At 49.6% G+C, this 24,576-nt stretch overlaps 11 protein-coding genes across 11 annotated transcripts; 6 read left to right on the top strand and 5 right to left on the bottom strand.

Moving 5' to 3' along the window:
* Positions 1-1,361: 1,361 nt before the first annotated feature.
* LTR84_001684 (uncharacterized protein) lies at positions 1,362-1,940 on the top strand (the record flags this gene model as incomplete). The annotated part of the gene is made up of 1 exon (XM_064845303.1): positions 1,362-1,940. The coding sequence occupies one exon, from the start codon at positions 1,362-1,364 to the stop codon at positions 1,938-1,940; it is 579 nt and encodes a 192-aa protein (XP_064706848.1).
* A 1,074-nt stretch (positions 1,941-3,014) lies between these two features.
* On the top strand, positions 3,015-3,986 carry LTR84_001683 (uncharacterized protein; the record flags this gene model as incomplete). The annotated part of the gene is made up of 1 exon (XM_064845302.1): positions 3,015-3,986. The coding sequence occupies one exon, from the start codon at positions 3,015-3,017 to the stop codon at positions 3,984-3,986; it is 972 nt and encodes a 323-aa protein (XP_064706847.1).
* Positions 3,987-6,331: 2,345 nt separating this feature from the next.
* On the top strand, positions 6,332-7,097 carry LTR84_001682 (uncharacterized protein; the record flags this gene model as incomplete). The annotated part of the gene is made up of 2 exons (XM_064845301.1): positions 6,332-6,500; positions 6,556-7,097. 2 exons carry the CDS (start codon positions 6,332-6,334, stop codon positions 7,095-7,097), a joined length of 711 nt encoding a protein of 236 aa, XP_064706846.1.
* A 1,552-nt stretch (positions 7,098-8,649) lies between these two features.
* Positions 8,650-9,466, top strand: LTR84_001681 (uncharacterized protein; the record flags this gene model as incomplete). The annotated part of the gene is made up of 2 exons (XM_064845300.1): positions 8,650-9,129; positions 9,194-9,466. The coding sequence occupies 2 exons, from the start codon at positions 8,650-8,652 to the stop codon at positions 9,464-9,466; spliced, it is 753 nt and encodes a 250-aa protein (XP_064706845.1).
* Positions 9,467-10,238: 772 nt separating this feature from the next.
* Positions 10,239-11,615, bottom strand: LTR84_001680 (uncharacterized protein; the record flags this gene model as incomplete). The annotated part of the gene is made up of 1 exon (XM_064845299.1): positions 10,239-11,615. The coding sequence occupies one exon, from the start codon at positions 11,613-11,615 to the stop codon at positions 10,239-10,241; it is 1,377 nt and encodes a 458-aa protein (XP_064706844.1).
* A 1,900-nt stretch (positions 11,616-13,515) lies between these two features.
* Positions 13,516-14,211, bottom strand: LTR84_001679 (uncharacterized protein; the record flags this gene model as incomplete). Its single annotated transcript, XM_064845298.1, has 1 exon — positions 13,516-14,211. The coding sequence occupies one exon, from the start codon at positions 14,209-14,211 to the stop codon at positions 13,516-13,518; it is 696 nt and encodes a 231-aa protein (XP_064706843.1).
* Positions 14,212-16,787: 2,576 nt separating this feature from the next.
* On the bottom strand, positions 16,788-17,567 carry LTR84_001678 (uncharacterized protein; the record flags this gene model as incomplete). Its single annotated transcript, XM_064845297.1, has 1 exon — positions 16,788-17,567. The coding sequence occupies one exon, from the start codon at positions 17,565-17,567 to the stop codon at positions 16,788-16,790; it is 780 nt and encodes a 259-aa protein (XP_064706842.1).
* Positions 17,568-18,014: 447 nt separating this feature from the next.
* Positions 18,015-19,655, bottom strand: LTR84_001677 (uncharacterized protein; the record flags this gene model as incomplete). Its single annotated transcript, XM_064845296.1, has 2 exons — positions 18,015-18,851; positions 18,912-19,655. The coding sequence occupies 2 exons, from the start codon at positions 19,653-19,655 to the stop codon at positions 18,015-18,017; spliced, it is 1,581 nt and encodes a 526-aa protein (XP_064706841.1).
* An 830-nt stretch (positions 19,656-20,485) lies between these two features.
* On the top strand, positions 20,486-21,587 carry LTR84_001676 (uncharacterized protein; the record flags this gene model as incomplete). Its single annotated transcript, XM_064845295.1, has 2 exons — positions 20,486-20,645; positions 20,701-21,587. The coding sequence occupies 2 exons, from the start codon at positions 20,486-20,488 to the stop codon at positions 21,585-21,587; spliced, it is 1,047 nt and encodes a 348-aa protein (XP_064706840.1).
* A 348-nt stretch (positions 21,588-21,935) lies between these two features.
* On the top strand, positions 21,936-23,390 carry LTR84_001675 (uncharacterized protein; the record flags this gene model as incomplete). The annotated part of the gene is made up of 1 exon (XM_064845294.1): positions 21,936-23,390. The coding sequence occupies one exon, from the start codon at positions 21,936-21,938 to the stop codon at positions 23,388-23,390; it is 1,455 nt and encodes a 484-aa protein (XP_064706839.1).
* Positions 23,391-23,717: 327 nt separating this feature from the next.
* LTR84_001674 (uncharacterized protein) lies at positions 23,718-24,471 on the bottom strand (the record flags this gene model as incomplete). The annotated part of the gene is made up of 2 exons (XM_064845293.1): positions 23,718-23,994; positions 24,050-24,471. 2 exons carry the CDS (start codon positions 24,469-24,471, stop codon positions 23,718-23,720), a joined length of 699 nt encoding a protein of 232 aa, XP_064706838.1.
* Positions 24,472-24,576: the final 105 nt, after the last annotated feature.

The raw sequence follows: 24,576 nt of genomic DNA, 5'->3' as shown, positions 1-24,576 counted from the left end.
AATTGTCCTCCATACAGAATGCCATTAGTCACGTACTCATGACAACCTTATCCTCTGGCTCTGTGTTGAGCAATGTCCTGGTATTTGCGGCAAGAAAAGGTGTAACGTTGTCTTCTACATGGCGTGTTCTTCTGAGAGCACCCATCTTTGATTTTTGGTGTACAGCCAAACACGTCTTGGAAGGCATTGAGGGATGAAATTGACGGCATTTGTATGCGCATTTTCTCTTGCTCATGGGCGAAATCCTGGGTCAAGGTGACGATTGGTGCTTGGAACTTGTGGAGTCTCCATCCCTGGTCTAGATCCTCGACGAATGACCCCCTAGATCTGCTAGTAGAGAACCGGCATCATATGATCTCAGGAAACATAGACTCCGAGATTTTGGCTGCCCAATCTCGTCCATTGTCCATATCAAGGGCTAGAGATCCTCGGAGGTTCTGTAACCATACGTCCCGCGACCTCATGAATTCGTTCTTAGCCAAACAATCCATGAGAAGCTGCTTGTCTTCGGATTTATGGTTCTGAGGGTCTCCAGAGAAGTGTTTCTCATAGACCCGCGGGCCTCGATACTTCTGATGGTACCAGTAAAGGCTTTAGACATGTCATCCTGCCCAAAGGAATGCGAGACGGAACCCGCCGCGCAATATATTGTCGGGCGACATAGCAGCAGCTTCTAGTATTGATGGGGAGCTCTGTGGATGTCTTGCGTGTCCTACTGTTCTAGAAAGCCGCTGAGTCGATAATTACCGCCCGGAAATGCTGCGTCGTAGCGGCAGTATTTAGATGGACGGCAGTTATTGTGGTAATTCTAGATCTAGTCTTCGAATCTAGAAAACGAGGTGTGGATGTGGAAGCATGAACCTGAAATGAATCTTCGTTCAGGAAGAGTTGAGACCTTCCCTTGCCAAGCCTGGGTGGTTGAAATTGGGTTAAGGGTTCTTATTAGGATGCCTCAGGTACTCCGTGGCTATGTTCGACCCCCGGGGCCTGAACCCAGGGGAAATCACTCTAAAGTTTGAGTACTTTGGGGGGTGTGATGATGCGCGATTTCGGCTGTGCCCGGGTTCTGCCGATCTTCCAAAAACAGTGGCCTGAGTCTCAGTGGTATCACATGACGGGGTACCCATTCGCGACTTTACTGTCTGCTGTCGCTGGCCTTCTGATCACTTTCGAAAACCACGTTTCGGAGATGGGTTGGATGAGAGTTCTTACTCCACTTGGCACTTAAGAGAGAATCTATAAGATGGTGGTCATCTCGAGGGGTGGAAGTTCCTCTAGGATTTCCAGAAACATATCAGAAATCTTAGATGCAGTCTATCAGAACATCAAACATCAAACATCATCAAATTCAGGTCTCCGTCATGGGAGGAACAGAACAACAGAATCTGACCAATTATCCGGATATCAATACATCTCATGGATGGTCATCATTCTTGCCATGGGCGAAGAACACCACGCGAAGAAATTCACATATGGGGCACGTCATGACATCAATACGAGGTGGTCTTGCTTATGAACAAGAGAGGTGTCCAAGCAACGTTGTTGTCGATGAATTTGAAGATCGGTTCAAATTCGCCGAGCACTCGGAGATTGCCAATGAGCAAAACAGAGCGAAGCTGAGAACCTCGAGCGATGCTTCGGAGGACTTGCAAGGCTCCATCAGTCCTGCAATGGAAGCTCAGAAGTCATCAGAAACGAATGAAAACAACATGGGTCCTCAATCCCATCAAAAGCCAACGACGTGGGGATGGCCTGGACTAGGGACATACCCAGAGTTTGAAAGATTGAACGCAAGGCTGGAAAACAGGGCAAAGTCGAGAAAAAGTAGCAGCCTGGAACCTCGATTTGAAGCCGCCACGCTCGAAGCAATTGACAGTGCCGCCGAATCAGAATCATATGGCTGGCCAGGTTTAGGCACGTGGCCTTCTTCCAAGAAGTGAAGCAGTGCCCACGCAAATTGGCGGTATACTAAGCCCGCTCTCGACATGAGTGAATGATCAGTGCTTATCAAGATTTGATCAAATTTTGGAGCTCGTAGCCCTATATTCGCCGTCGACGATGGTCAAGGGTGATTGGGTCAATCACGACATGGGAGCCCTCAAAGGCCGTGTTGCATTTGGGAGGAACCTCGACAGCCATGAATATTCCGAAAACATCGTTTCGGGGTACTTGCGAAGGTTTTCTGCGAAATATGTACAAGATCTAGCTGTTGTTAGTCCCCTTGTGTGCGAATTGCTTTTCGCTTGACATTTAGGAGATGGGGATTAATTCTTTTTGGTATTCTAGCTGCGTCTGCTTCCAAAAGAAGTTGATGTAATGCAGGCTAGCCAGGTCCCAGAATGAGAAGAGTCAGTGCATACTTCGTGGGCATTCAATACCCGCAAGCCATCTGCAAGAGACAATGTCTATTGTAGAGGGCAAATTCAAATGCCGAACTTCTACTTTACCTACCTCAGTCGTTAGAAATCACACTACGGATAAGCTCTTGGTAACGAGACGACACAGAAATGCAACGAAGCGCTCCACCGTACTATTTCGTCGACTTCACTTCCTGAGTGCCGTTCTTCGTTTCGTTGCTTGTCCTTTGGGTGCCCTTCAGCGTGATTGATATTATTTGCAATGCTTTGACATGAAGTTCTTATTTTTATCAGCTAGGGGACCTTTGAACCTTGGTACCAACCGAGCATGGCGAAATATCGCCCTTTCAAATCCACTGTTCTGCCTCCACGTAAAAAGACAGCTCTGGCCTGCGAACCTTGTAGGCTAAAGAAGAGCAAGTGCAATGGAGCACGACCCGGTAGGCCTTCTCAGACCTCTAGATACGAGAAGAAACCAATGGCAAAGGCAGCGGGGTCTACCTTGGAAACCCTCATCTAATGTTGACCACAAGAGGCCATGCAGCTAATCTGATCTTGATAGTTTGCAGTCGCTGTTTAAAGCGCGGGTGGAATTCATTGACCTGCGCTTATAATCAAATAGCGAGCCATGGTGCTAAAACCGTCGCCCAGTAAGTCATGAAACGTTCAGGACACCTCGGTAGTACAGATCCACCAAATTGTATGCGATCTGACCCTCAGATTAGGCCGGTATTTTCAGTGCAAGATGAAGTTCAAATCCCGGATCATCTAGATATCGGAGACCAACCGGCGAAACCACAAATATCAAAGGCCTTCAAGCATACTCTGTTACTGCCGAGGAATGATCCCAGACCACTCAGAAGTCTGGACCACGCCGTAGGCTCTGGGTCAATCCCCCTTGGGCAAACCCTTAGTGACGGGAACACTTGTGCGGCCGACAACGAATTCCAAGGGCCTGCCTCTACTACAGCATTCATGCTAAGCATTCGCCGCATCATAGAGGGTGGTCCTCCGGTTGATGATGTATCGATGGCGCAACGGAACTCAACGAGCTCTCACAACCCTGTCAATGCTTCTCATCATCTACTACCGGTTCGCCAACTTGCGGATACTTTGGTTGCTAACTACTGGGAATTTGTGCATCCGCTTTACCCATTTCTGCATGGACCAGACTTCGATATCATTTATGATTGTTTGTGGACAGGTAAGGAGCACCCTACTACAGCCTGCACGGTAATGAGAGTTGATCCGACTACATCTCTATGTGTCTTGAACCTCATTTTTGCCCTTGGATGCCAGTACCACCGTGATATTGATGCGGAAATCCCGGCCACCTCGACCGAAATATTCTATCAAAGGGCCCGCTCACTTTTTCGAGTAAACCCAATCGAATCAGGCCAAACCACGCTGCAGCTAGTGCAGGCAATGTTGCTGATGACGCAAGTTCTTGTGAGTACTGGTCACAATCAGAAAGCCTGGGGAGTTATCGGTATGGCAGTCAGAAGTTGCTACCAGCTTGGCCTTCACCATGTTGCAGGCTCTGCCACGAACATCTTTCCGAAGCTCGAAGATAGGGAGACGGCCAGAGTTGTGTACCATGGCGCACTGACGCTTGAAAGGTATGAGTAGAAGCACACCTGCATATTATTCCATTCTTACGTTGCAGGGTGATTTGCATGAATTTGGGGCGCCCACCGATGGTATCGTTGTCTACAGCTGAGTCTATTCCTCTCCCCTGTGAGGCAGATGGTGAGGATTCACCATCGTCGACCAACAGGGCGTCAAGAAGGACCTTGTTGTCTTTCTTCAATTGCTCGGTTAAACTCTATCAGATTGCGCAGAAAATTCTGGTCTCGTTTTATTCCAGTAATGGCGAATCAGGAATTGGCGAGCTGGACCACTTCTTCGTGCGTGAACAATCGCTCTTCAAGCTGGATAGCGAGTTGCGTACCTGGCACACGACAATCCCATCTCATTTGCGCTTCGAACCTGAGGGTACTACTGCACCTCCATTGAGCTACTTATCTCAACAACCAAAGTTCCATAGACAAGCAGTCGTGCTTTACCTGAGGTATGAAATCTAGGCTCCCCGCTCATTCTCCCCATCTCACACGCGTCCTGGCTTTGTACCAGAAGCATAATCGTGCTAATTGTGACATGTTGTTGTTTCCAGGTACTTGCAGGTCCGCATCTATCTCCTACGACCCATTTTTGCATTCGTGTGCGCACCCTCTGTGAAACAGGACATCCAGACAGGCGGGCGGGTTGATATGACCAGACACAGTGGCGATCTTGCGTACAGGACCGCCTTGCAATGTTCTTTGCTCTGTGTGGAAATGGCTATGAAGCTTATCAACACGATGTTCGAGAATTTGATGTCTGCTCATAGCTGGGGTCGCAAACCAGTCTGGCTTTATGGAGTGTTACGTAAGCATTATTCCCCCTATCTTTTGGTGGTCAACCTGCCGTTCACCTCACCCTTTACTTCAAGCGTACCCTATTCTCCTCAGGACTTTACTAGGAGGTATGAGCTGATGCAGTGGTGTCATGGTTTACAGACATTTACCTTTCCGCTACTGTGCTGCTGGCTGCTCGATTGAACCCCTCTGCTATCCTAGATGAAATCCCTTTTGCAGATCTAGATGCTTCATGGAACCGAGCGTTACGTATCTTACAAGATTTCCAAAAAGACGACACTTCTGCAAAGAATTGTGTGACTGTGCTCCAGGTATTGTACGAAAAGCTGTCGATGACTCCACAGAATCAGCCCCTGGAGTCACTAGTGGATGGGAATGTGCCAGCGGAAATGCAGCCGCTACGTCCACATCATGTTACGGGCAGAGCCGTCTTACATGGTGTACCAGAGCCTCCGATGTCCGATGTAGAACAGTATGAGTGGTTTAGCTCTCTCACCGAACTGGATTTTGCCGATATGTCCTGGTTGAGTGCCGTCCCAGGAGCTCTGTTTTCGAACCTGGAATAGCGCGTGATCGAGCACAAAGGATACACGCTGCTCTTTTCGATGCTGCTTCGACCGAGTGTTTAGGATCATTTTCCAGATAACCACGATTTGCTGGCAGAATTTTACGATATGATGCCATTCGTAATGCTCTTCGACGTCTCAACAACCGTCCTAGTTAGCCACAACAAACACATTGACCAGGCTTTGTGGCGATATGGATCACCATGCTCTAGCACTTTACTCCAGTCTCGAGATTTCGCGCTATGCGTGCAAGGAGTTCACTTGAACATCACGACCGATCAAGTGTGCAACGTTAAGGAAACTAGAAGCTATACAGCCGATTCTTCCCCCGAACCAATAATGTGACTGACAAGAGGCTCGCATCGACGACAGAGGCTTTCAGAAAGCTGACGACCTACTTGTTTCCGTGTTGACAACAACTTTGACTGAAATGATGGTCACGCTATGACTTAACACCGGAACAGAAGTGAGCATCGCATGGGCATGGTCAAAGTGGACTGACATTCCCAAGATTTTAGGCGGCGAACGGTGCCGAGGTGGCGTGGACTATCGCCTATAGAGCCTGGAACAGCCAAAAGCACAGGTGGTCATTGGGCTCGGCGGTACCCGTGCGTTCCTCCAAACCTGGGGGCATTCGGTAAAAACGCACCCCCCTGGTAATGCGCCGTTTTGCTGTTGCTTCTGTCAGCTGCCACCAATGGATTTTGGCCTCCGGGTATGGTTTCCACCATCACCAGACCCCCCAAGACTACCACTGTTGAAGGGGAGTCCGTCCTTCTCTCGGCGAGGACAGGGCATGAGCGGAAACACCAAGTGTGCCATCTTCGTCATAATAGCACAAATCACCCGAACCTGAAGGAGTAAGCTACGATTCAAAATCCATAAATGCTGCGAGATGGAATTGTCAATGGTCAATCATTTTACCAGCCCACACCAATATTGACTTACACTTCACACCAACCAATCTTGTTATACTATCAAAACTACAGTAATGGTCCAGTACGACCCGTTCGCGCCGCTGCTAGTTGACACCGATCTCCCAATGCGGGAGAGAACTATGAGAAACACAAGTGGAAATACCACACCAAGTCTTGTCGACAGTCCTAGCAGTCTGAGCAGTCCCCTGGAGAATTTCAAACGAAGAGCTTCGCGTCCTGAAGGTAAGCCCATACTGAAATCCTCATTCACTCACCTAAAGCCTAACGTATTGAGTAGTCGAAAAAGATGAAATTCATCCTGCAATACACCCTCAATTGAGAAGACTCTCATCGAGTCATGCATCTTCTCATCACTATTGCTCCAAATGCCATATGCGTCGTTCATCTCAAGATCTCTTGAAACAGAAGCACAATCACAGCCCCGAACCAGAATCATGGGACGGCTTTTGTCCTGATATTGTCATGCCAACTCAAGACGCACCACGGCCATCGGCACACCATACACGCAGGCACTCCGGGTTGTGCCCTGAAAACTTGATCAATATTGATCACCAACACGATGGGAAATCCTCACCGCCGCAGATCTTGGTCAAACATCGACCATGCCGACAACATAGCACCAGCTACCACCATGACTGCCACTGTGAGAGTGTAACACCCATTGAAAATCTGTCTGAGAGATATGGCATCGTTGACGAACCAACAGAGATGGAAATCGATTGGAGGAGAAGCATGGAGAAAGATGCAATGGATCGGGTAACCGAGATAATGCATGAGGAACTCATTGCTGACATGGAAGCTCGGCAGGCTAGATTATGAGATTTCGAGTCACGGTGTTTTGACTTGATCAATGGATGAACAGGTGTTACAGGACTTCATAGCGTTGATTTTGATCCGCAAGTTTTATGAGTACATGTTATCAAGGCTTCTTGCAACGACAGGCAGACGCTTGCAATCCGCGATGCACAAATCGATGTATTTTGCAAACTTGACCAGCCTCGCGCATTCTGTGCCTCCCTTGGCTCGTGAGACCCTTTCAGACCACAGATTTCAACGGTGCTCACCATGTTTCATATCACACTGGATTTGTAGAACAAGTTATGCTTATGAATTGTTCATTAGTCCCAGAATATTCTACTTTGGCAGCCTTGCTTAGTTTGCCTTAAGCAACATGATCTCCCTCCAGGGTGTTGCTGAGGCCTAAAATCATCGCCCGGGTGCCGAGTCTACTCTGTGTCGATGTCCAAGCCTGATTCATTTCCCCCAAGATGTTCTCTTGTGAGAATGATGCTCAACATTTTTCTTGATCACAGTACGGATAGTACATGGGTTTTTTGAGGAGTTAAACCCCGGCCAATTACGGGCTGTGCCTTACCCAGGCACCGCCCAAGGATAAATTCTCCACCGCTGCTCATATCAGGCCACCTTTTTGCACAAAATAACGCGTCTCTGCCACACTTGAAAGGTATTATGACGCGAGTTGGTTCTCCGAATCCAATCTTTACACATCCATGATTGGTGGCTGCTGATGTAGTAATTCTTACAGACCATTTCACGTGTGGTTATCATTTTCTCAGCGCTGGTGATCGCCCACCGCAAGAATGCACATAATGCGCTCTTTGTTGGTCAGGAACCGGGTCTGAAAATTATTGTGAGTCACCGGTATCCGTAAGGGTGTAGTGTCCTCGCCGAAAAGTGTTGGATATCCTGATATGCCAAATTGGCATCGATATTGTATTGCAGCTTGTGGTGATGCTCATCAAGAGACAGGACGTGAACGCTTTCAAACGCTCATTTTGACCACCAATACATCGGAACAAGGTGAGTTAGACTGGAATGATTGTTCATCCGGTCCAATGACCGAGCGACAATCGTGATTCTTTGAAGGAGGATCCGCCGAACCCCGGAATCTGCTTGCCCTTACTCATCAATCGCATGATACTCGCATCAAAGCCTTGCGCAGTGGAGCGGACTCGGCTATCCCAACCCCGAGACTTCCAGCGGGACCTTGTCGGTTCCTGATGCCACTCCACTCACGATGGACATCTGAGCTCGTGCTGTGATGAGTTATTAACCAGCTATACGCACGTCTCTCAAGGTTTACTCGGCGGAATGGATGCTGGAAGACGTGATAGGGTCTCGTGTGACTGATCGACGCGATGGCTTGCATAATGCCTCCCTTATAAACAGACTTGCTCAGCAGCGAAGAAGGAAAGTCTTCCAGACTCATTCACAGGACACTCGGTCGCATAAAGACATCTAACAAGCATTCGACACATACGAGCATTTCGAACATCAACCGCTTTTGTCGACTTCCACCAACCAAGCACTCATCAACATATATCCTACCACTGACGACTCACGGACAACAATGGCAGGACTTCCCTACGCAGTTCCATCCAACTACGTGATTCGTCTCGTTGAGGAGAGTGCCACGACTAACGCTACTCTCGACGGCACAGCCAGAAATGAACCGACTCAACCCCACCCAGGCCCTCATCCATCATTCCCACACCACTTCCAATTCCCGCAAATCTCCCTCCACAATCTGACCCTGAAAGCCCACTACCACGGCCCACACACTCCGGAGAGCATCAGGACCTCCACTTCAGGCACATGGGCACCGGCGACCGACGTGCGCGAAACCCTGAGGTCCTACCACATCGAGATTGAGACTCCAGGCACCACGGACAAGGAAGCGCTGCTGATCCAGTGGTTGAGCCCACATACGCTGTTGGTGCAGGGGAACATCAAGCGGCCGGCGAACATTGGGCTGTTGGACGGCGAGGAGGGCGAGAAGGTGTGGGAGGGCAAGGATGACGGCTGGGCTCGTGAGGCCGGCCATGACAAGGTAAGTCATCTCGGCGCTCAATGTTTCGCGACAACGAAACACACTGCTCACTCGCCCGCAACAGAAACCAGAAGAAGCAGATGGCGGTCCGATCGAACGCACACCCTCGCGTGAAACCGTCGAGGCCGAACTCCTCGCCGACACGCGGCCGTCAATCCTGCTCTCCGAGCGGAAGGTCGGCCCGTGGAGACGCACTTTTACTTTGCCGAACGATGTCGACATCCAGGAGTTGAAGGCTCGCCTGGAAGGTGGATTGTTGCGTATTGATGTCCCCAAGCGCAGTGTGGAGGATGAGGAGCTTTTGAAGCGTGGTGGTGTCAAGGTCACGATTGAATGAATGATTTCAGTTCGTGGCTGGGTGAAGGTGGCATCAGAGGTGTGTTCCTGCGTGGATTATTGGGAATGTGCGGTGATTTATCCCGGCGGAGGAAGGGTGTGGATGGAGAATTGAGTGTGCTTCTGTCGGGAATATAGCAAACTAGATAAAACCAACTGGTAATGACATCTAGACTACTGCAGATTTATTGCCCCGGCGTACTTTGCAGAGTACCTATGTTCTCATCTTACACGGTACGTGCCTCTATGGCACTCTTCAAGCTTCAAGAGCGGGGTTGCAAACATGGCAGTGCGGCGGTCATCAGACGCATAACATATCCTAAGAGCATTGATCACGAGGAAGGCATCGTGCTTTGTAAAAATGATGAGTTGGAATCGGTCTGCATTTTCATGGCCTTGCTTAGATAACAATTTGACGATGAGATCGAAGATCATCATTCATATTCGACGAGCAATCGTGAAAATTAACCCAAAGCATAAAGTCATAAAATATGCAACCATTCTCAAGACTGAGAGACCACGGAGACTTTGCTCCACGTAAACACAGAAAAGTTTCCTTAGATCCAATGTCAACGCCACCGCGGTCCAAATATTCCCCAAATCGCTTCCTCGTCGGTGCGAGGTTCAGCCAGAAGCAGGTTCCTTCCAAACAAATGAAGATCCATCAGTGTCCGTAGACAATGCATGCCGCACAATCATGACAAGATACATTTTGAATTCCTTTCAGCCCTTAAATTTCCCCTCCTCACCTCATGAACTCATTCCACAAAACTTCAGACGGCTTGCACTTGCAGATTCACCATTTGCTTCAATAAGCTGCAGTCCTCACAGCGGACCAGCTTTTCCAATACTCTCACACGCTCGCTCAGTCGGTGTATTTCGTTCTCCATGTGTCGCATTTCCACTTCAGTTTGGTTGACGTAATTCATCGCCTCAGTCAGAACGTCACTCTTTCGGACTTTACTTGCTGGGATAGCGGCGATAGGTCCATTCGGGTTGTCACTGTCATCTTCCTGGACCTTGGGACCGTAATGTGAAGATTGGAGAGTGTTGTGTAGCTGAGCGATTTTGGCGTTGAGGTTCTCACGATATTTGCGTTCGACCAGACTATGCGCCTGCTTCGCACGTTGCTTTGCATCGGCTTTGCTAGGAGCTGTGGGTTTGGCTCCCGCGTTGTCGTCTTCGTCATCAGAGACCATGTTGGTTGACATGGTGGTGGCCGAGGTGGAAGTTTGCGAGCGAACCGCCGTGCGACGGCGTGTTGACACCGGGGCATTTCTCCTCGATGGCAAGGGGACTGCCTGCATGGGTAGGTCATTCGAGGATGCGGATGAACGCCGCACAGAGTTGGCGGTGCTTGTTCGCGCACTGTAACTTGGTCGTGAATGTACCGAAACCGATACGCTATCACTGGTGATCATGGTTTCGTTGGGGGAGGGATCCTGGGTGATACATGGCACAGACGTGCACTCCTCAATAGGTGGCAGCGTGGTAAAGTTCATGCAAGGAGCATCAGGTCCACAGCGCTGAGGTTGGCAAGAGTCGACTTGGCCGGCTATCAAAGGGCAGAGTTTTTCGGTGGAAATGGACTTGGACGACAAAGTGATGGCGATAGGATCAAGCGTGGCGACTGGCGGCGAAGTGTTGAGAGAGTCAGATCCTGATAAAGAAGTCGCGATGGTGCTGCTGTCGTTGAGCATCTTGGAATCGTAATCAGCGCGTGAGCTGTTCAGGCTCGACTGATCCATGGAGGAGAGATCCGAATCCATGTTGAGAAGCTGCGAGTAGGAGAAGGGACCCGTGGTGTAAAGGTCTCCTGAGAGAGAATGAGCCTCGGGAGACTGTTGTTGGCTGTGCGAGTGAGCTGAGGCGGACGAGTTCTGGCGTTGGCTATTGGAAGATCGCACATAGGGCAGCGAATCGAGGTCTGTGTCCATGTTGCCCGAGTACTTTGGGTAGTGACTCTGAGAAGCTGAGTTGGGTGTGGAGGGATTGAGGGGTGCCGTGGTAAAGTCCATCTCATGCCACTCGCTGTAATCTAGACTGTCGGGGTCAACAATGGCTAGTTGGGAATGGTGACGTTGGAATGTCTGTTGGTTTTGAAAGTCATGAGAGCCATCTTGGTCTCGATAGAGAGAACTGAATGGCATTGTTTCGTGGGCTCCGTATCCCGTCTCTGTTTCGTGCCGGGTTCACTAGCGCCCTGAAGCAATTCCCGTAGTGTTGCCTCTGGAGGGCACCGTAGGACGGAAAGCCTTGCAGTTGATGCCTTGTCGGTGTCTTAGCGACGTTTAGCTGAGGGCAAGCGCTACAATGGAGAAGCTCTATCCAACGAAAATGACTGGCTTGTACAAGTGAGACGGGGGTGAAGCGTGATGTTTGGTAAACGCTAAGGTTGGTAGGAGTAGTATTTTGGGATTGGTATTGAAGAAAAGGAGAGTGTCAGGCCACAGTGTCGGAGGGATGAGGTGTTTTGTGGAGTTGAGGATGTTGATGTCTGTTCGAGGGGATTGCCATGGACGGAGAGCCGGATCCTTGTCAAAGGTGAGTAAGGAAATCAGTGTCACACCACCGTGTATTGGGCATACGGTCACGTGCGTTGAATTTCATTCATTCCGTCGCTCAAATACCGGTCCGAGGTCACGTGCAGTAACAACGCTTTCAATATTGAGCTTTTGATCGATGGGTCTAGACCCACGTCGGCTTAGTTCCAGGAAGACCGCCGTAATGCTGAAAATGCGTGGCCTGACATGATCCCAACAGCCCGATTCGACCCGTCTCACTGTCAATCCAGCCTTGTCCCTCTCTTCGTCATCTTCAACTTCTTCTCAGCCTTGGCGCCATCGGCCACCGCCGCTGGTGACTGCCAGATGGCCACACCAGTCGAACGGTGCCCAAAGCTGGTGATGTCGCGTTGCAACACCTGATATCAATCGCCATATTGTTGCTGCATATTGCTCGCATCTGGTGATGCGATCACGCACCTTTCTGTGAACGACATCTGGCTGTTAGGGGCAATCCGGAATTCAGATGGCCAACATGGGCATCAAGATTGTAGATGTGCATTGTTTTAAAGGCAATGAAGTCCAGCGTCAGGTAGGCTCCATGATCTTGCATCCAGTACTCAGCTCAATCAAACAATCACAACATAAGCTTCTAAACTACCAACGTGCTTCGGCATTGCATCTCCGCTCACAAAAAGACCTTTCTTGTCAGCTGTTACATAATCATTTCACATTTGAAAATGAACGCCACTCAAGTCATTTCTCGTCGTCTGGTCGTCGGAATGGGTCCGCGACTCACAGCACCCGTACGACACTCCTCCACAGCTATAAAGCCTAAAGAAAGAACATTTATGCGTGCCATCTTCACCGGTGGGACAGTGGTGACGGCAACTGGTGTACTATACGGAGTAAGTCTTCCTGTGACTACCTACGTCTCGGGAGCAGCATGCTTCTGGGAAACGACCATGGTCGAATATAATTGAAGCTAACCTCATCTTGTCAAGGCCACCCGATCGGGGAGTCGAGTCGGAACTCGATATACCAAGAAAAACAATAGCCTCGACAGCTCCAAATGGTTTTTGGAAGGAGCGGATGTCAGTAAATGGTTGTCAAGATGATATCAAATATAATCTATACGGCGTTCATGGGAATGCTGCGACATTCAGCGAAGGAGTTCCATACTTTGAAAGTCTCGGAAATGGTTTCAGAACTACCGAAAGGCTTCACGAGAGCGATTTACCAGGAAGGGTGCACGGACTGCGACATAAATTCTCGTACTCGTACTCGGGATCTGGATTTGATTGTACATAAACTGGGTATCTTTTGTTTGGCAAAATAAACTGTCCACCAACATTTTACTTTTGTTTGAAAATCGTTGGCCAAAACCCTGGACTGTCTGAGTCAAGAATAAAACCCCAATTATTTTTCCGCCTGTAACGACCAGGACGCCTCGCTATGAAACAACAACAGTAACGGTCAGAAGTATCTCGTGCACATTCGAGAGCGTGAGGAACACGAAGCTGAAAAATGCCAAGCCTTTCTTGGTTCAGCCTACCGGAGTCCGGTAAGGAGGGTGCAGGTGAGTGCCAGTGGTGACAACAGTAGGTGGACGAATCGCCCATAAATCCGCTTCCCCGTCTTCGTCACATGGCGGTGAAATCGGACTCGTGCATTCCGACCATTGTCCTTCGGTGCTCTCATTGTCTGTAAAGGACTCATCACTATCCTCAGAGTCATCTTCATCTGACCAGTCATCACCATCGTAGGAATCATAATCGCTGTCGTCCTCATCTTGTTCAAATCCGTCATCATTCGTATGTCGCAGTGATTCGGCTGTGGACGATTTGGCCATGGCGGCTAATTGATCTTGGATAGCAGCTTGGAATGCCTTGAATGAGGGCACTTGATATCCTGCATATGCCGATGTTTCACTTCCACAGTCTTGCGAAGACGCGTTAGACGCATTGTGCGTAAATGTTCTCGTCTTGTCATAGACAGAGATATGACCTAGTAGCTTCCGTAGTCTTGGCTCGTCTTTCGCAGTTTCTGAGTTGTGTTTCCAACTCGATATGTAAAGAAGTCTGGACGCTGCGGGAGGGGTCATTGTCGATCTGGCTGCCGGTAAGGCTGCAAAATACAGAGGGGTGTGAGAGGACAAGGCTCCCGAGAAGTTCAAGACTGGCCGAGAGAGGACAGGATCTGAGGTGATTTCGGGGTCACCGTGGCATGCCAACGTTGACATGATGGGTACGAAATGTGTAGAGCAGTTTCTGTGAGAGTAGATGTTGAGTGTTGGCTAGAGACGAAGCAGACGATGCGAGTGGGAAGGCCGCCTTCTTGAAGTTGATGCTGCACAGACACTCAACACGAGATGGTGCATCTAGCCCCAACCAAGTGAGAAGAAAGCCGAAACCGAACTAGATCCATATCTATCTATCAACCCCAGTTCCAGGTCCATTGAGGCACGTCCACGACAGGTGTAGCCGAAAGCATGAAGCTAACCGGAGAATGGTCAAAAGGGACCCTGGCCTTTGTAGTTGATGGCCAATGCAGATTCAAGCAGTGCGGCTGAAGAGCAGCTTTTCAGGCAAGGATAAATCTATGTGGCGTTCAGAAAGTCCATTCGAGAGCATGAGCACCAGGGGGGCCCAAGGAGAAGGGAACCATCCAGCAAGCGACACGCCATTGCTCGTCAACCTCGCCCGATGGGGGCGGAAGTGCCTAGAAAGTTAGAGAGTCGGTCTGTTCATGGCCCATGCTTGGGGGCAACTAGCTGAAAGGGATGAGATGTGGTCTCGACGAGGTGCGAGGGACAAGGATCAATATCCGCACCAAGAGGCGCAAAAGGACACAAGCGCAAAGGGAAGGAGGGGCTAAAGATTGGGAAAAGGTGGAAGTTGCCATGGAGAGAGAGGCAAACAGCCCAGGCAGGTGGTGCCCAAAGCGAGAAGCGAGGCAGATTTCGATACGGATAATTCTGGGCAGTTTGCAGCAGAGGCTGTCTGAACATGGGGAAAGTGCGATGGAAAGAGGGAAGGTGTCATGGACAGAGCCGGGACTAGCTACCGACTAATTGCTGTGGCGTCAGTCGAGATCGCAGAATGAACATCAAGCTATGCCCTTTTGAGGTGGCACTTCGCTTAGGCAGGAAGCTAACTGGCCTAGATCAGTACTAGACTGACGAGCTAGTCTCAATAAATACTAATGCAAGCCATTCTCTCGCAATTGAACTCCCCTAGTAACCGATACACATGGGACCCTAGACTTTCTCCGACTCGGAACGATCGAGCTTTGTCTGTGTTCTGCCGCAGATTGCCGAAACCTCCAATCAATATTGCATTTAAAGGGGCACAACAGTCTCAACAACAGACCAGTTTGAAGTACCTCGCACGGATACTCTGAAGGAGAGTGGTACCTCACTAACCTGCTCGAAATGCCTTTAGAACCAAGTGCACGGACGCGCCGGATCTTTCCTTCAGTGGACGATCATGTTAATTTATGTTTGTGAGACTGTCATTTGAGGCTTCGGAAAGACCGAATCATCAAGACTTCATGTACGGAGTAATCACCGTTGGTAGTATCACTGCTCGAGCGATACTTTATAGGAGGCAGTCATTTTGGTCGCATCTTGCGCCTCACCATCATGACTATTAAACCGCCCCTGACTTGGATGTCGCACTCATTTGTGTCAAGAACATGTTAAAGAGTACATTCTCCCTAATGTCTCTGCGGAATATAATATTGCGCAAGAACTGACTTAGCGGCCTCGTGCTCGGCAATCCGGGGCTATCAATAATATCTCAACATGAGCCATAAACTCATACCTTAACACTCCAATTCAGTATCTAGCCATTAATGTATCCGTATAGAAATGGTGAATAGCAGTCACCAAGCCACCGATAATTACCCATGAAGCCGAAAGCTAACACGCCTCCCACAGAATCATCCTGACTTTGGACCGCTCTGTGTCGATTTGGACCCTGAGTACCAGGTACTTAGTATCTCCTCAACCTTAGCACGCACGGATGAACCACAATTAAAACGAATATGTCAATCAACTGACCGACTGCTGCTTTGGCATTTCCGGTCAACTGTCCAAGTGCCCACCAGCGTCTGTGCTCATGAATCAATCAATGCATACGGATCCGTGACTATTATGCCACTCTCAGTCAGCCACAGCAGTCAGTCAATGGTGGGTGAGATGGTCCGACTACAATCACTCAAACTGACATGTGTCATTGCTGCAACGCACTTTGTTCTTTTGTTTCCATGGATGTTCGAGCCACGGCCAGCCTTGTCTTTTCTCGTTCTTATTCCGTATGCAAGGACGACTCGAGATTGAAGTGCCTTCAAAACACGTGGGCTTGCTTTCACCACCAACTTCAAGTCCCTGCAGATGTCATGATAAGATTTTGACGGGTTGGAACACTGTTACTCTTGACATTGACTGCAGATCAAGGGTCATTACCATCACACTTACCACCGATTGCCTGGTGCACTCCTGATTTTCATCTACCCGAACACTTTCTCGGGCTGGAACATTGTTTTGACTCTTCAATATTTATCACCCAGATCCGATAGGTAACTATTGAGTATTCTATGCCATTACGGCAGTACTTGGATCACGGGCCTCAATAGTGTGTTATATGCACTGAGCTTGGTGGTCTATGCTCAACACTACTCGCAACGGTCCCCAGCCTGATGACATTATAATCACGATTGTATGAGCCGACCGATAGTTCCGACCAGTCCTTCCTCAGCCCCCGGTCCTGTATGGACAAGCAAGAGTCGAATCATGGGACACGCACATTAGACACCTCAGGTAGGGAGGGCCTTTTCCCACTGCATAACACCTATTCCTATCTCTCGTTCTTTGAACCCTGATGCTATGAACTTGACTTCTGGCAGGCTGACCGCCTTCGGTACAAGTTTCACGAATCGAAATCCACATTTCTCAAAGACTCGTTTGCTCGCCAAATTTTGCTCAAAGTACACACCAATCAACCGGTGAACATTCATGTACGGTACCAGCACCTCCTTGATCAGAGAGGAAAGGACAGCCGGCATAATGCCTTTGCCATGGTACTCCGCTATCAGATAGTAACCCACATCCCACAGTATGTTCGGATCGCCTGCGGGAAGTTCAGCATTTGCGTCGGTGGCCTGGCGTTGCAACTTGACGTCCTCAATCTGCGGAAATCCACTACGTCGAAATGTGATCTCCCCAATGAAAGGGTATATCAATCCTTCTTCGAGGGGTTTGGATCCTGGAGCTCCCACTCTAATAACCGATACCCACTGATCGCTACCCATCCATTTCTTGGCAGTGCCGGTCGAGGCGCGATCTTGTTGTAGCACATCCCACTCCCGACGAGACAGGTCCGATGCATCTTTGGTGGTGTGATACCAGAAGTCGCGATCTGATTCCGTGTATGGAAAGGGCACAGATGATAGATTGCTGCCTACTCGGGGATCATTGAGGGCTTTCAATGTTGTGGCGTCATCCGAGCGGTGTGGAGTGGACAAAATGATGTTCAATGAATTATGAGCAATCGTGTAGTTGAAAGGGTCAAAGTCGCTTCTCGGTGTTAAAGTCATATCGACTTATCGTTGGCGTGGGAGGTGGGGAGCAAATTCGTCAATAATTTGGCTGCATGTGTAGGTGAGGTGTGGCGTAGCCTTGATGGGTTGAAATAGTTTGGAAAGCATTGGGATGCGGATTGATTCGAGGACCAAAAATGGGTCAACGGGTTGATAGAAGTCGAGGTATTTCTATTCGTACATGAGTCACAGTTAGTGCGGAATGCCTAAGGTATTGTGTGTCATATGTATAATAATGTAACCTTCATCGTACCCTCAGTTGCAGTAGATCTCTCTCGGAGAAATATTGTACCGAGAAAACACTCAGCCTTGTTGTATGGGTTTGACAGTGGCTGTATCTCACTTCTTGTCTCGTCTTCTGCTGAAGCTGGTTTCGGAAAGAGCAAAACAATTTGATCGTGGCCCCCGGTGATGTGTTCAATGGCCACAGGTTTCTCAAACGGACTAGACCTTCAATAGTCTGAGCTGAGTATCCCCAGTCCCATGTGCCATCTCATCGAGGAACGCGCCAAGTCCAGACTTCATCTGATGCATTCGCTCAAAGATGACATCGAACCAGGCCACTTCGGGAGCTTGCAAGAACTCCAATGGTCCTTGAGCCACCGCCATTGGAAACCCAATAAAGTTCAGTCCCAGGAAGCCCATGTCCGGATGCACAAAATATTCAAGAGACTGTGCAATCAGGAGTGCTTCCGGTGGCGGAGGCCGCTTTGTATGCCCGGTCGGAGGTATCGAGCTGAGTGCAATTGGTTGGCTATCCATAGTGGAAAGAAGGGAAAGAAGTCCTGCGCGCGCTAGACGACCCCTGGCGAGCCAATGCGTACTTCGGAGCAAGACCAGCCCAGCCCAGTGAAGGACGACTTGCTGAGCTATATCGGGGTCAACAAAGCAGAGAAAATAGTTGAACGGCAAATCTCTGATCGGGCTATCCCTTGGAAGTTGCTGATACAGTGTGGATGGAGATTTGTAGTAGAGCTCTCCGCCATAATGGTGCTGATTTTGGGACTTCAAGGTCGCATACCAGGCGTCTAATTGTCCTTCCAACTGAACTGTCTGAGTAGACAGCGAGTCGAAAAGGGTCTGATACATGCTTTGCTCATCTGCAGACATTTCGACTGGATCATCTGGAGGTGTGATTTTGTCTGCGACTTCCATGATCCCAGGTAATGCTTGTAGAATTTCGAATAGCTGGACATGGGAAGATGTTCCGGACCATGTGTGCACGGTCGACCATAGGAGAGCACTCGGGCTCGCCTTCCGCCTTCCAATTGCTGAAATAAACTATGTGAGGTTTTAGTCCATGATCCCAAGGTTCCAAAAACACACAACATGCGTCCTTACCTCCGTCAACCGCGTACCCAGGAATAGTTTTTCACTAAAGGCATTGGAGAAGTTTTGCTGACCTCGCATCTGCACCAGGGCTTGTGCCCCTCGGATATGGGAAATCCAGCCTTGTGCACGTGTACCTGAGGCACCTTGCATTTGGGATCGGAAGTCGCGCCAGTTGACATAGTATGGTTGTTTGAAACTGCTCATCTCGTAGATACTCAAGGCCATGACGGTCGCCAGAGTATCATCTTCTAGGACTCGTTCTTCTCGTTCGAAGGCTTTGTTGAGTCCATGCACAGCTCGAAAATACGATGTCTGGCTTTGCTCGAGGAACTCGATCTTGTGCTCGGATTGGCCGAGATGTGACAAGGACAAGGCCATCAATGCATCGGTGAGCATGAGATTCGTTGACGGCACGGCATTTGCCGTGTGCAACCATGAAGTGCATGGTAGGATTTGTAAATCAGTCTGAAGATCTGGCCATTTTCCAGAAGAACGGGGCAAGTATTCTTCGAGATAGCAGCCGTACATCTGATGTCGAAAGGCTGTTGCATTGCATGCTTGCGGCAGGATAGACAATGCAATATCTGGAGGTGTTTTGCGAAGCACAATCGCGCGACCTTTGGACTCTGGTTCATGAGCAATTGATGATTCCGAATATTTGGCTCCGGGGTCTTCGAAGCGGATGTTCAAGACATTTGGGTATCCTTTACAAGTCACACCTCGGATTATGCATTGGCCGCAGGAGGGCCGCATAGCATCGCACTGATTGCCATGGTTAGTCAGGACGTCCCACTTCACTCTCGCCTGGATCATAGATGCATACACCTTTCCGCCTTGTTCTGCAATTGACGCATGCTTTCGAACGTGGCACCCCGACCATATCTTTGTGCAGGCTTAGTCAATCATGATCTAGCACTTTCCTGATAGCGCGCCAGATCGCGATTATGTACGAGTGTCGTTGAGATCACAAAGAACCAGGGACTATGACATGTGGCTCACGCCGTCGATCTCTTCCTAGAATGGTGCTATTCTTCGACAGCATCTCGCTTCGTTCTTGGCGACGATATGATTGGGTGGAAGAGCAATAACCGGGGTCCTATCGCGTCATAGACTCTTGATACTCTCCTGAAGGCTGAACCAAGCACGGGAGAGGTCGATCAGCAACTGGTGGGCACAGAAGAGAGCAGATGCTTTACTGGTTGCCCACAAGTCAGTATCCGTTGGCAGAGAAATGCTCACAATAAATGTGGGTGCCTGAAGTTTGCGGGAGAGCAATACGGGACTTTGACAGGTTTAATTGGACTGGGTGACTTCCACACTTTCCTCAATCCGGGTTCAAACTGCGCTCCTGGGAGTTTCTCTGATATCAACGCCAGAGATCTTGGTCTTGTGAAAGCCTCTTATACCTCGAAGTATGGGCTGTGCACCTTCGCCATGAGCTATATCAAGGCTGTCCTCTGCTGCAAATTAGAGACCCCAATCTCTCTCATCGAACCTTTTCCTGTTTTTCTAATAGCACTGTTTCCAAATCGACCTATCGGCTACAACAGCAACCCCAGACTTTACTGATGCAAAGCATGACCATGACCCGTGCTAAGGACGACACAGCGCAAGGAACTCGTTCCGATACGACATCAATGGACAGTCAATGCCAGCCTGCCGATAGAACGATCAAAACCCATTCGCGCTTCTCGAGCCTTTACACCTGGCTAGGGTTCAAGAAAGGATACAATGTACCTTTATGTATGACCAAACCATACCCCCATCTATATATTCATTTCACGCTGACCCATGATAGTCTTCATCCTTGCAGGTGCCATGTTCGGCTTCAGCCTGGCGAGACTACAATATCTTGATGTGGGCGGCAAGTTTCGACAAGGCTCTGCCCCTGGAGAATGGTACTGGTATCAAACAGGATCTCGACGGGTGGGGATAATCTTGCACCTGGCAGGAGTGATTCCTGCTGGACTGTTGATGGTGTTCCAATTTATACCCATCATTCGCCATCGAGCGTTGCTGTTTCATCGTATCAATGGCTATCTGGTCATTCTGCTTCTCCTGGTCGGGAACGTTGGTGCCCTGATGATCACTCGCCGAGCGTTTGGTGGTGACTTGTCCACACAAGGGGCTGCTGGCTTACTTGTGATATATACCACGACGGGTATGGCGCTTGCATATTACAATGTCAAAATGCTGCAAATTGACCAGCATCGAGCTTGGATGCTCCGAACGATGATTATGATGGGCGTCATCATCACCACCCGCATCATCATGATCATTACTGCACAGATTACGACAGCGATTGGATCGTACAATGTCATCATGACCTGTGGGGAGTTGGCAACGATGCACGGCCCCTCATATCTCACCGAGAACTATGCAGACTGCTTGTTATCAAACTCGACGGCTTTAGAGAATGGACTTCGCGTGGTTCATGTCAACTTTGGTGATCGGAAGGAGGAGATTGGCGCCGCATTAAGAATTGGATTCGGGATGGCGATGTGGATTTCAATATTTCTTCATGGAGCTGGGGCGGAGGTCTACTTAGCTTTTACACCACGCGAGTCACAGAGGTTGAGAATGGTGTCTTATGAGAAGCAGCTTGAAGCAGGAATGAAGAATCCTGGATCTGCGGGCCTGGTTATGGAGAAGTTTGGAGACGCTGATGAGTGGAGGGCACCATGAACGAGCAAGGGTGAAGAGTTTGTCATCTCAATTACGGGGCTGAAGGGCCGTGTAAAGCTGCCGGGTCCAAGTCTAAGTTGGTGTATATCAATTCCAGATCATCATATAGAACCTGAGAATGGAGAGGATTAACCGAAAAACGAGCTCACCCCGAGAGATGCCAAGACTTGAGCACGACCTGCACGTGATTAAACAACACTAAGCCTGATTAGGTTTGGGGGGAACTCGGAGGGTGGCAAATGCTGCCTGCACCGCCTCACCTCGAGTGAGGGTGGATGTCTCTTCTTCCATCCTAACCATCCATACCCTTTGACTTCTCTCTATACTTTCGCCTGGTGGGTAAACATCATGGCAGGCTTTGGAGGTCATCTCATCGTCCCCAAGGCGATGAGGTTGATACGATTTGCCGTCGAAAAGACTGGCAGATTGATACGTGATAAACTCCCCCAAGCCTCTCGACCCCTCGAGGCCCTCGAAGCAGAGGTTCAGCCCGCGTACGCCAGAGTTACTCAACGTCAACCTGTCAGTCGACTTGCTCAGATCCGACAGACTCAGAGCCGTTGGTACAGCACCAAATACGGCAACGGCAACCCTGCTCGCCATTACTCTTCTCAATCTGGTGCCAATGGTTCAGCCTCTCGAGCACCATCCCATCCCCTCTCTCGAACTGCTGCTGCTGTTCGACAATTTACCGGACGTGCCCCCTTTGCATCGACCCTTCGACCAAATCTTACTGGAGGCACTTTGTCTCGCAGTGCTGGAGGATATGGCTTGGGGAGTGGCCGCGTTGGTGGAGCAAGATACTTCTCACACGGGCCAGCGGCACCAGCACAAGTCGTGCAGAATGTTAGTCAGGCAGTACGAGCTTTTTGGCTATCAGGACAGAAGGCTAGATTCGATGGTGCCAGTTCTCGAACGGGAGAGAAGCGATTCCGCGCTGTATCCAGCGTTCAGGAAGATGCCAGATACACCATGGACATGTCTCCAATCAATGCTCCAGGATCGTATATCGACTTCAAGGTGAACCCGACCATAACTGCCATCGGACCCCTTGCCAGCATCCCTCGATCCCCCTCGACTGCCGAGTGTGATTACGAGACCGAGCAAGACACTCTGAACAACGCAACACTCATGTCCAACCTCTCAATCGACTTTGCCCGAGCTTTGAAAGATCTTGCAGCCATCATGAATGACTTGAAGCATCTCTCGACTCTTGGTGACTTGCCAATATCTCTTCATAGTAGCACAACCTTGAGGGTTCGGTTCCCTGGCTGTGATGCGGATACCGTCGAAAGCTTGTGTCGAGAATTGAATATCAAGCGTGGCATTGTTGGACAAGATGAAGATTTCGAGGTCCTTAATGGCGTTGAAATGGCTCTCCTGTTCCCGTATGCCCCCAGCGAGCTGGCAAGCGAGGTATGCAATGAGGCAGAGTACTTTGCAGCCCCTGCGAAACGCGTTAAGCGAGATCGAGTGGAGTGGCACGAAATGCTTTCGCCTGCTAAGCAGCCATCAGCAGGGTTTTCACATTTCTCCGCGACGAGTCAATCTGCAGGAGCATTTGAAGTCATCGACCATGCGTTAGGTCCCAATCCCTGGTTATCCTCACCTTCAGGGTATTCCAGTCTTCACACGAGCGAGGTACATGACCAGGATTATGGACGAGATCCAATGATGCCCACGTTTATGCCCGATCAAACACAATCATGGAATCGACCGGCAGGGTCCCGCAGTGGAGAGCTCTATGAGGGGATTGAAGGTATTTACCGATTCATTGAAGAGTGTGATCGTGCCCGATCATGATCGGGCGAAATATACGACACCAGAACCTAGCTGATGCCGGCGAGTGCAGCTCTTGTTCAATGGTTCTTGCTGAGGGTATACATGGATCGTGTTTCGAGGAACACTCATTTTGATTCCCATTACATGTTTTATTTGGTTTTGCAGAAAGAGCACCATCAGCGAGCCTCAAATTGATACGATTAGGATTCCCAACTCATTAGGAGCGTCAGTATAACGAAATGCTCCCTTGAGCTCAAAAATGCAGTATTCTGTCTAAGAGTGATCTCTAGTCCCAGAACTTCAGGTTGCGCTGCCGTCAACTCCAGAACCTGTATACCTTGATGGGTCTTAATTAGTACCGCCTTGTACCCTCAATCGTAACGCCTGATTCTCCTCAGCGATCTTAGCCTTCTCGTGCTCCAGATCAGTGATCCGTTCTGCCAACTCTGCGAGCTGGTCTTCAGCGCCTGACGAGAACTCTTCAATGATCTTGAAAACACGCCAGAGGCGAAGAGCGACCACGAGGGACCCGGCTTCTTCGAGAGGACCGCGGAGGAGGACATCCAGGATGAAGGCAGCGATGATGACCGTGGCGTCAAAGATGTGAAACTTGGAGTTGAAGTAACTGCACGATTATCAGACCAATCCACGCGTCTTCCACAATGGGTAGAAGTACTCACCTCAATCCAAAAGCGAACACACTCCCAAGCAATTCCGCCATGAACAAGCAGCTAAACGTCAGGCTGACATAGCCCAACACATCAGAAAGCAACAGCCAATCCCTCCGCCTGAACCCTTTGTCACGACTATGTTCACAGACATGCAACGAGATCAAGAAATCTGCAAATATACACGCAATATCCAGCGAGACAAGTATGAGCACGAAATAATGACCCCATTTGCTTGCCAGAAAATCCTGCAAGCGTTGCCGCAGCCGCCAGACCCAGCTGTCGTCGCCATGAATCTTTCGCACGTGGCAGGCGATGAAGTCATCGGAGGGAAGGTTGCGGATGTGTTGCGCGTCGGAGCGCAGGAGAGGCGTGGTTTCGCGTTGCGTGCGGTTGTTCACCCCGCCGCGGTGGGGAGGCTCGAGGTCTGCCATTTTGGAACCCGGTGACAGCTAGGTGCTCCTATGTGGACTCGAGTGAGAGCGAAGTACGTGGAAAAGATCGGTGTTTCTCACGAGGATAATACCTTAAGAAGGAAG

The sequence above is a fragment of the Exophiala bonariae genome (assembly GCF_035927105.1).
Source record: "Exophiala bonariae strain CCFEE 5792 chromosome Unknown scaffold_11, whole genome shotgun sequence".
NCBI lineage: Eukaryota > Fungi > Ascomycota > Eurotiomycetes > Chaetothyriales > Herpotrichiellaceae > Exophiala > Exophiala bonariae.
Note: the sequence above shows the minus strand (reverse complement) of the source record. Positions and strands in the feature narration are given on the sequence as shown.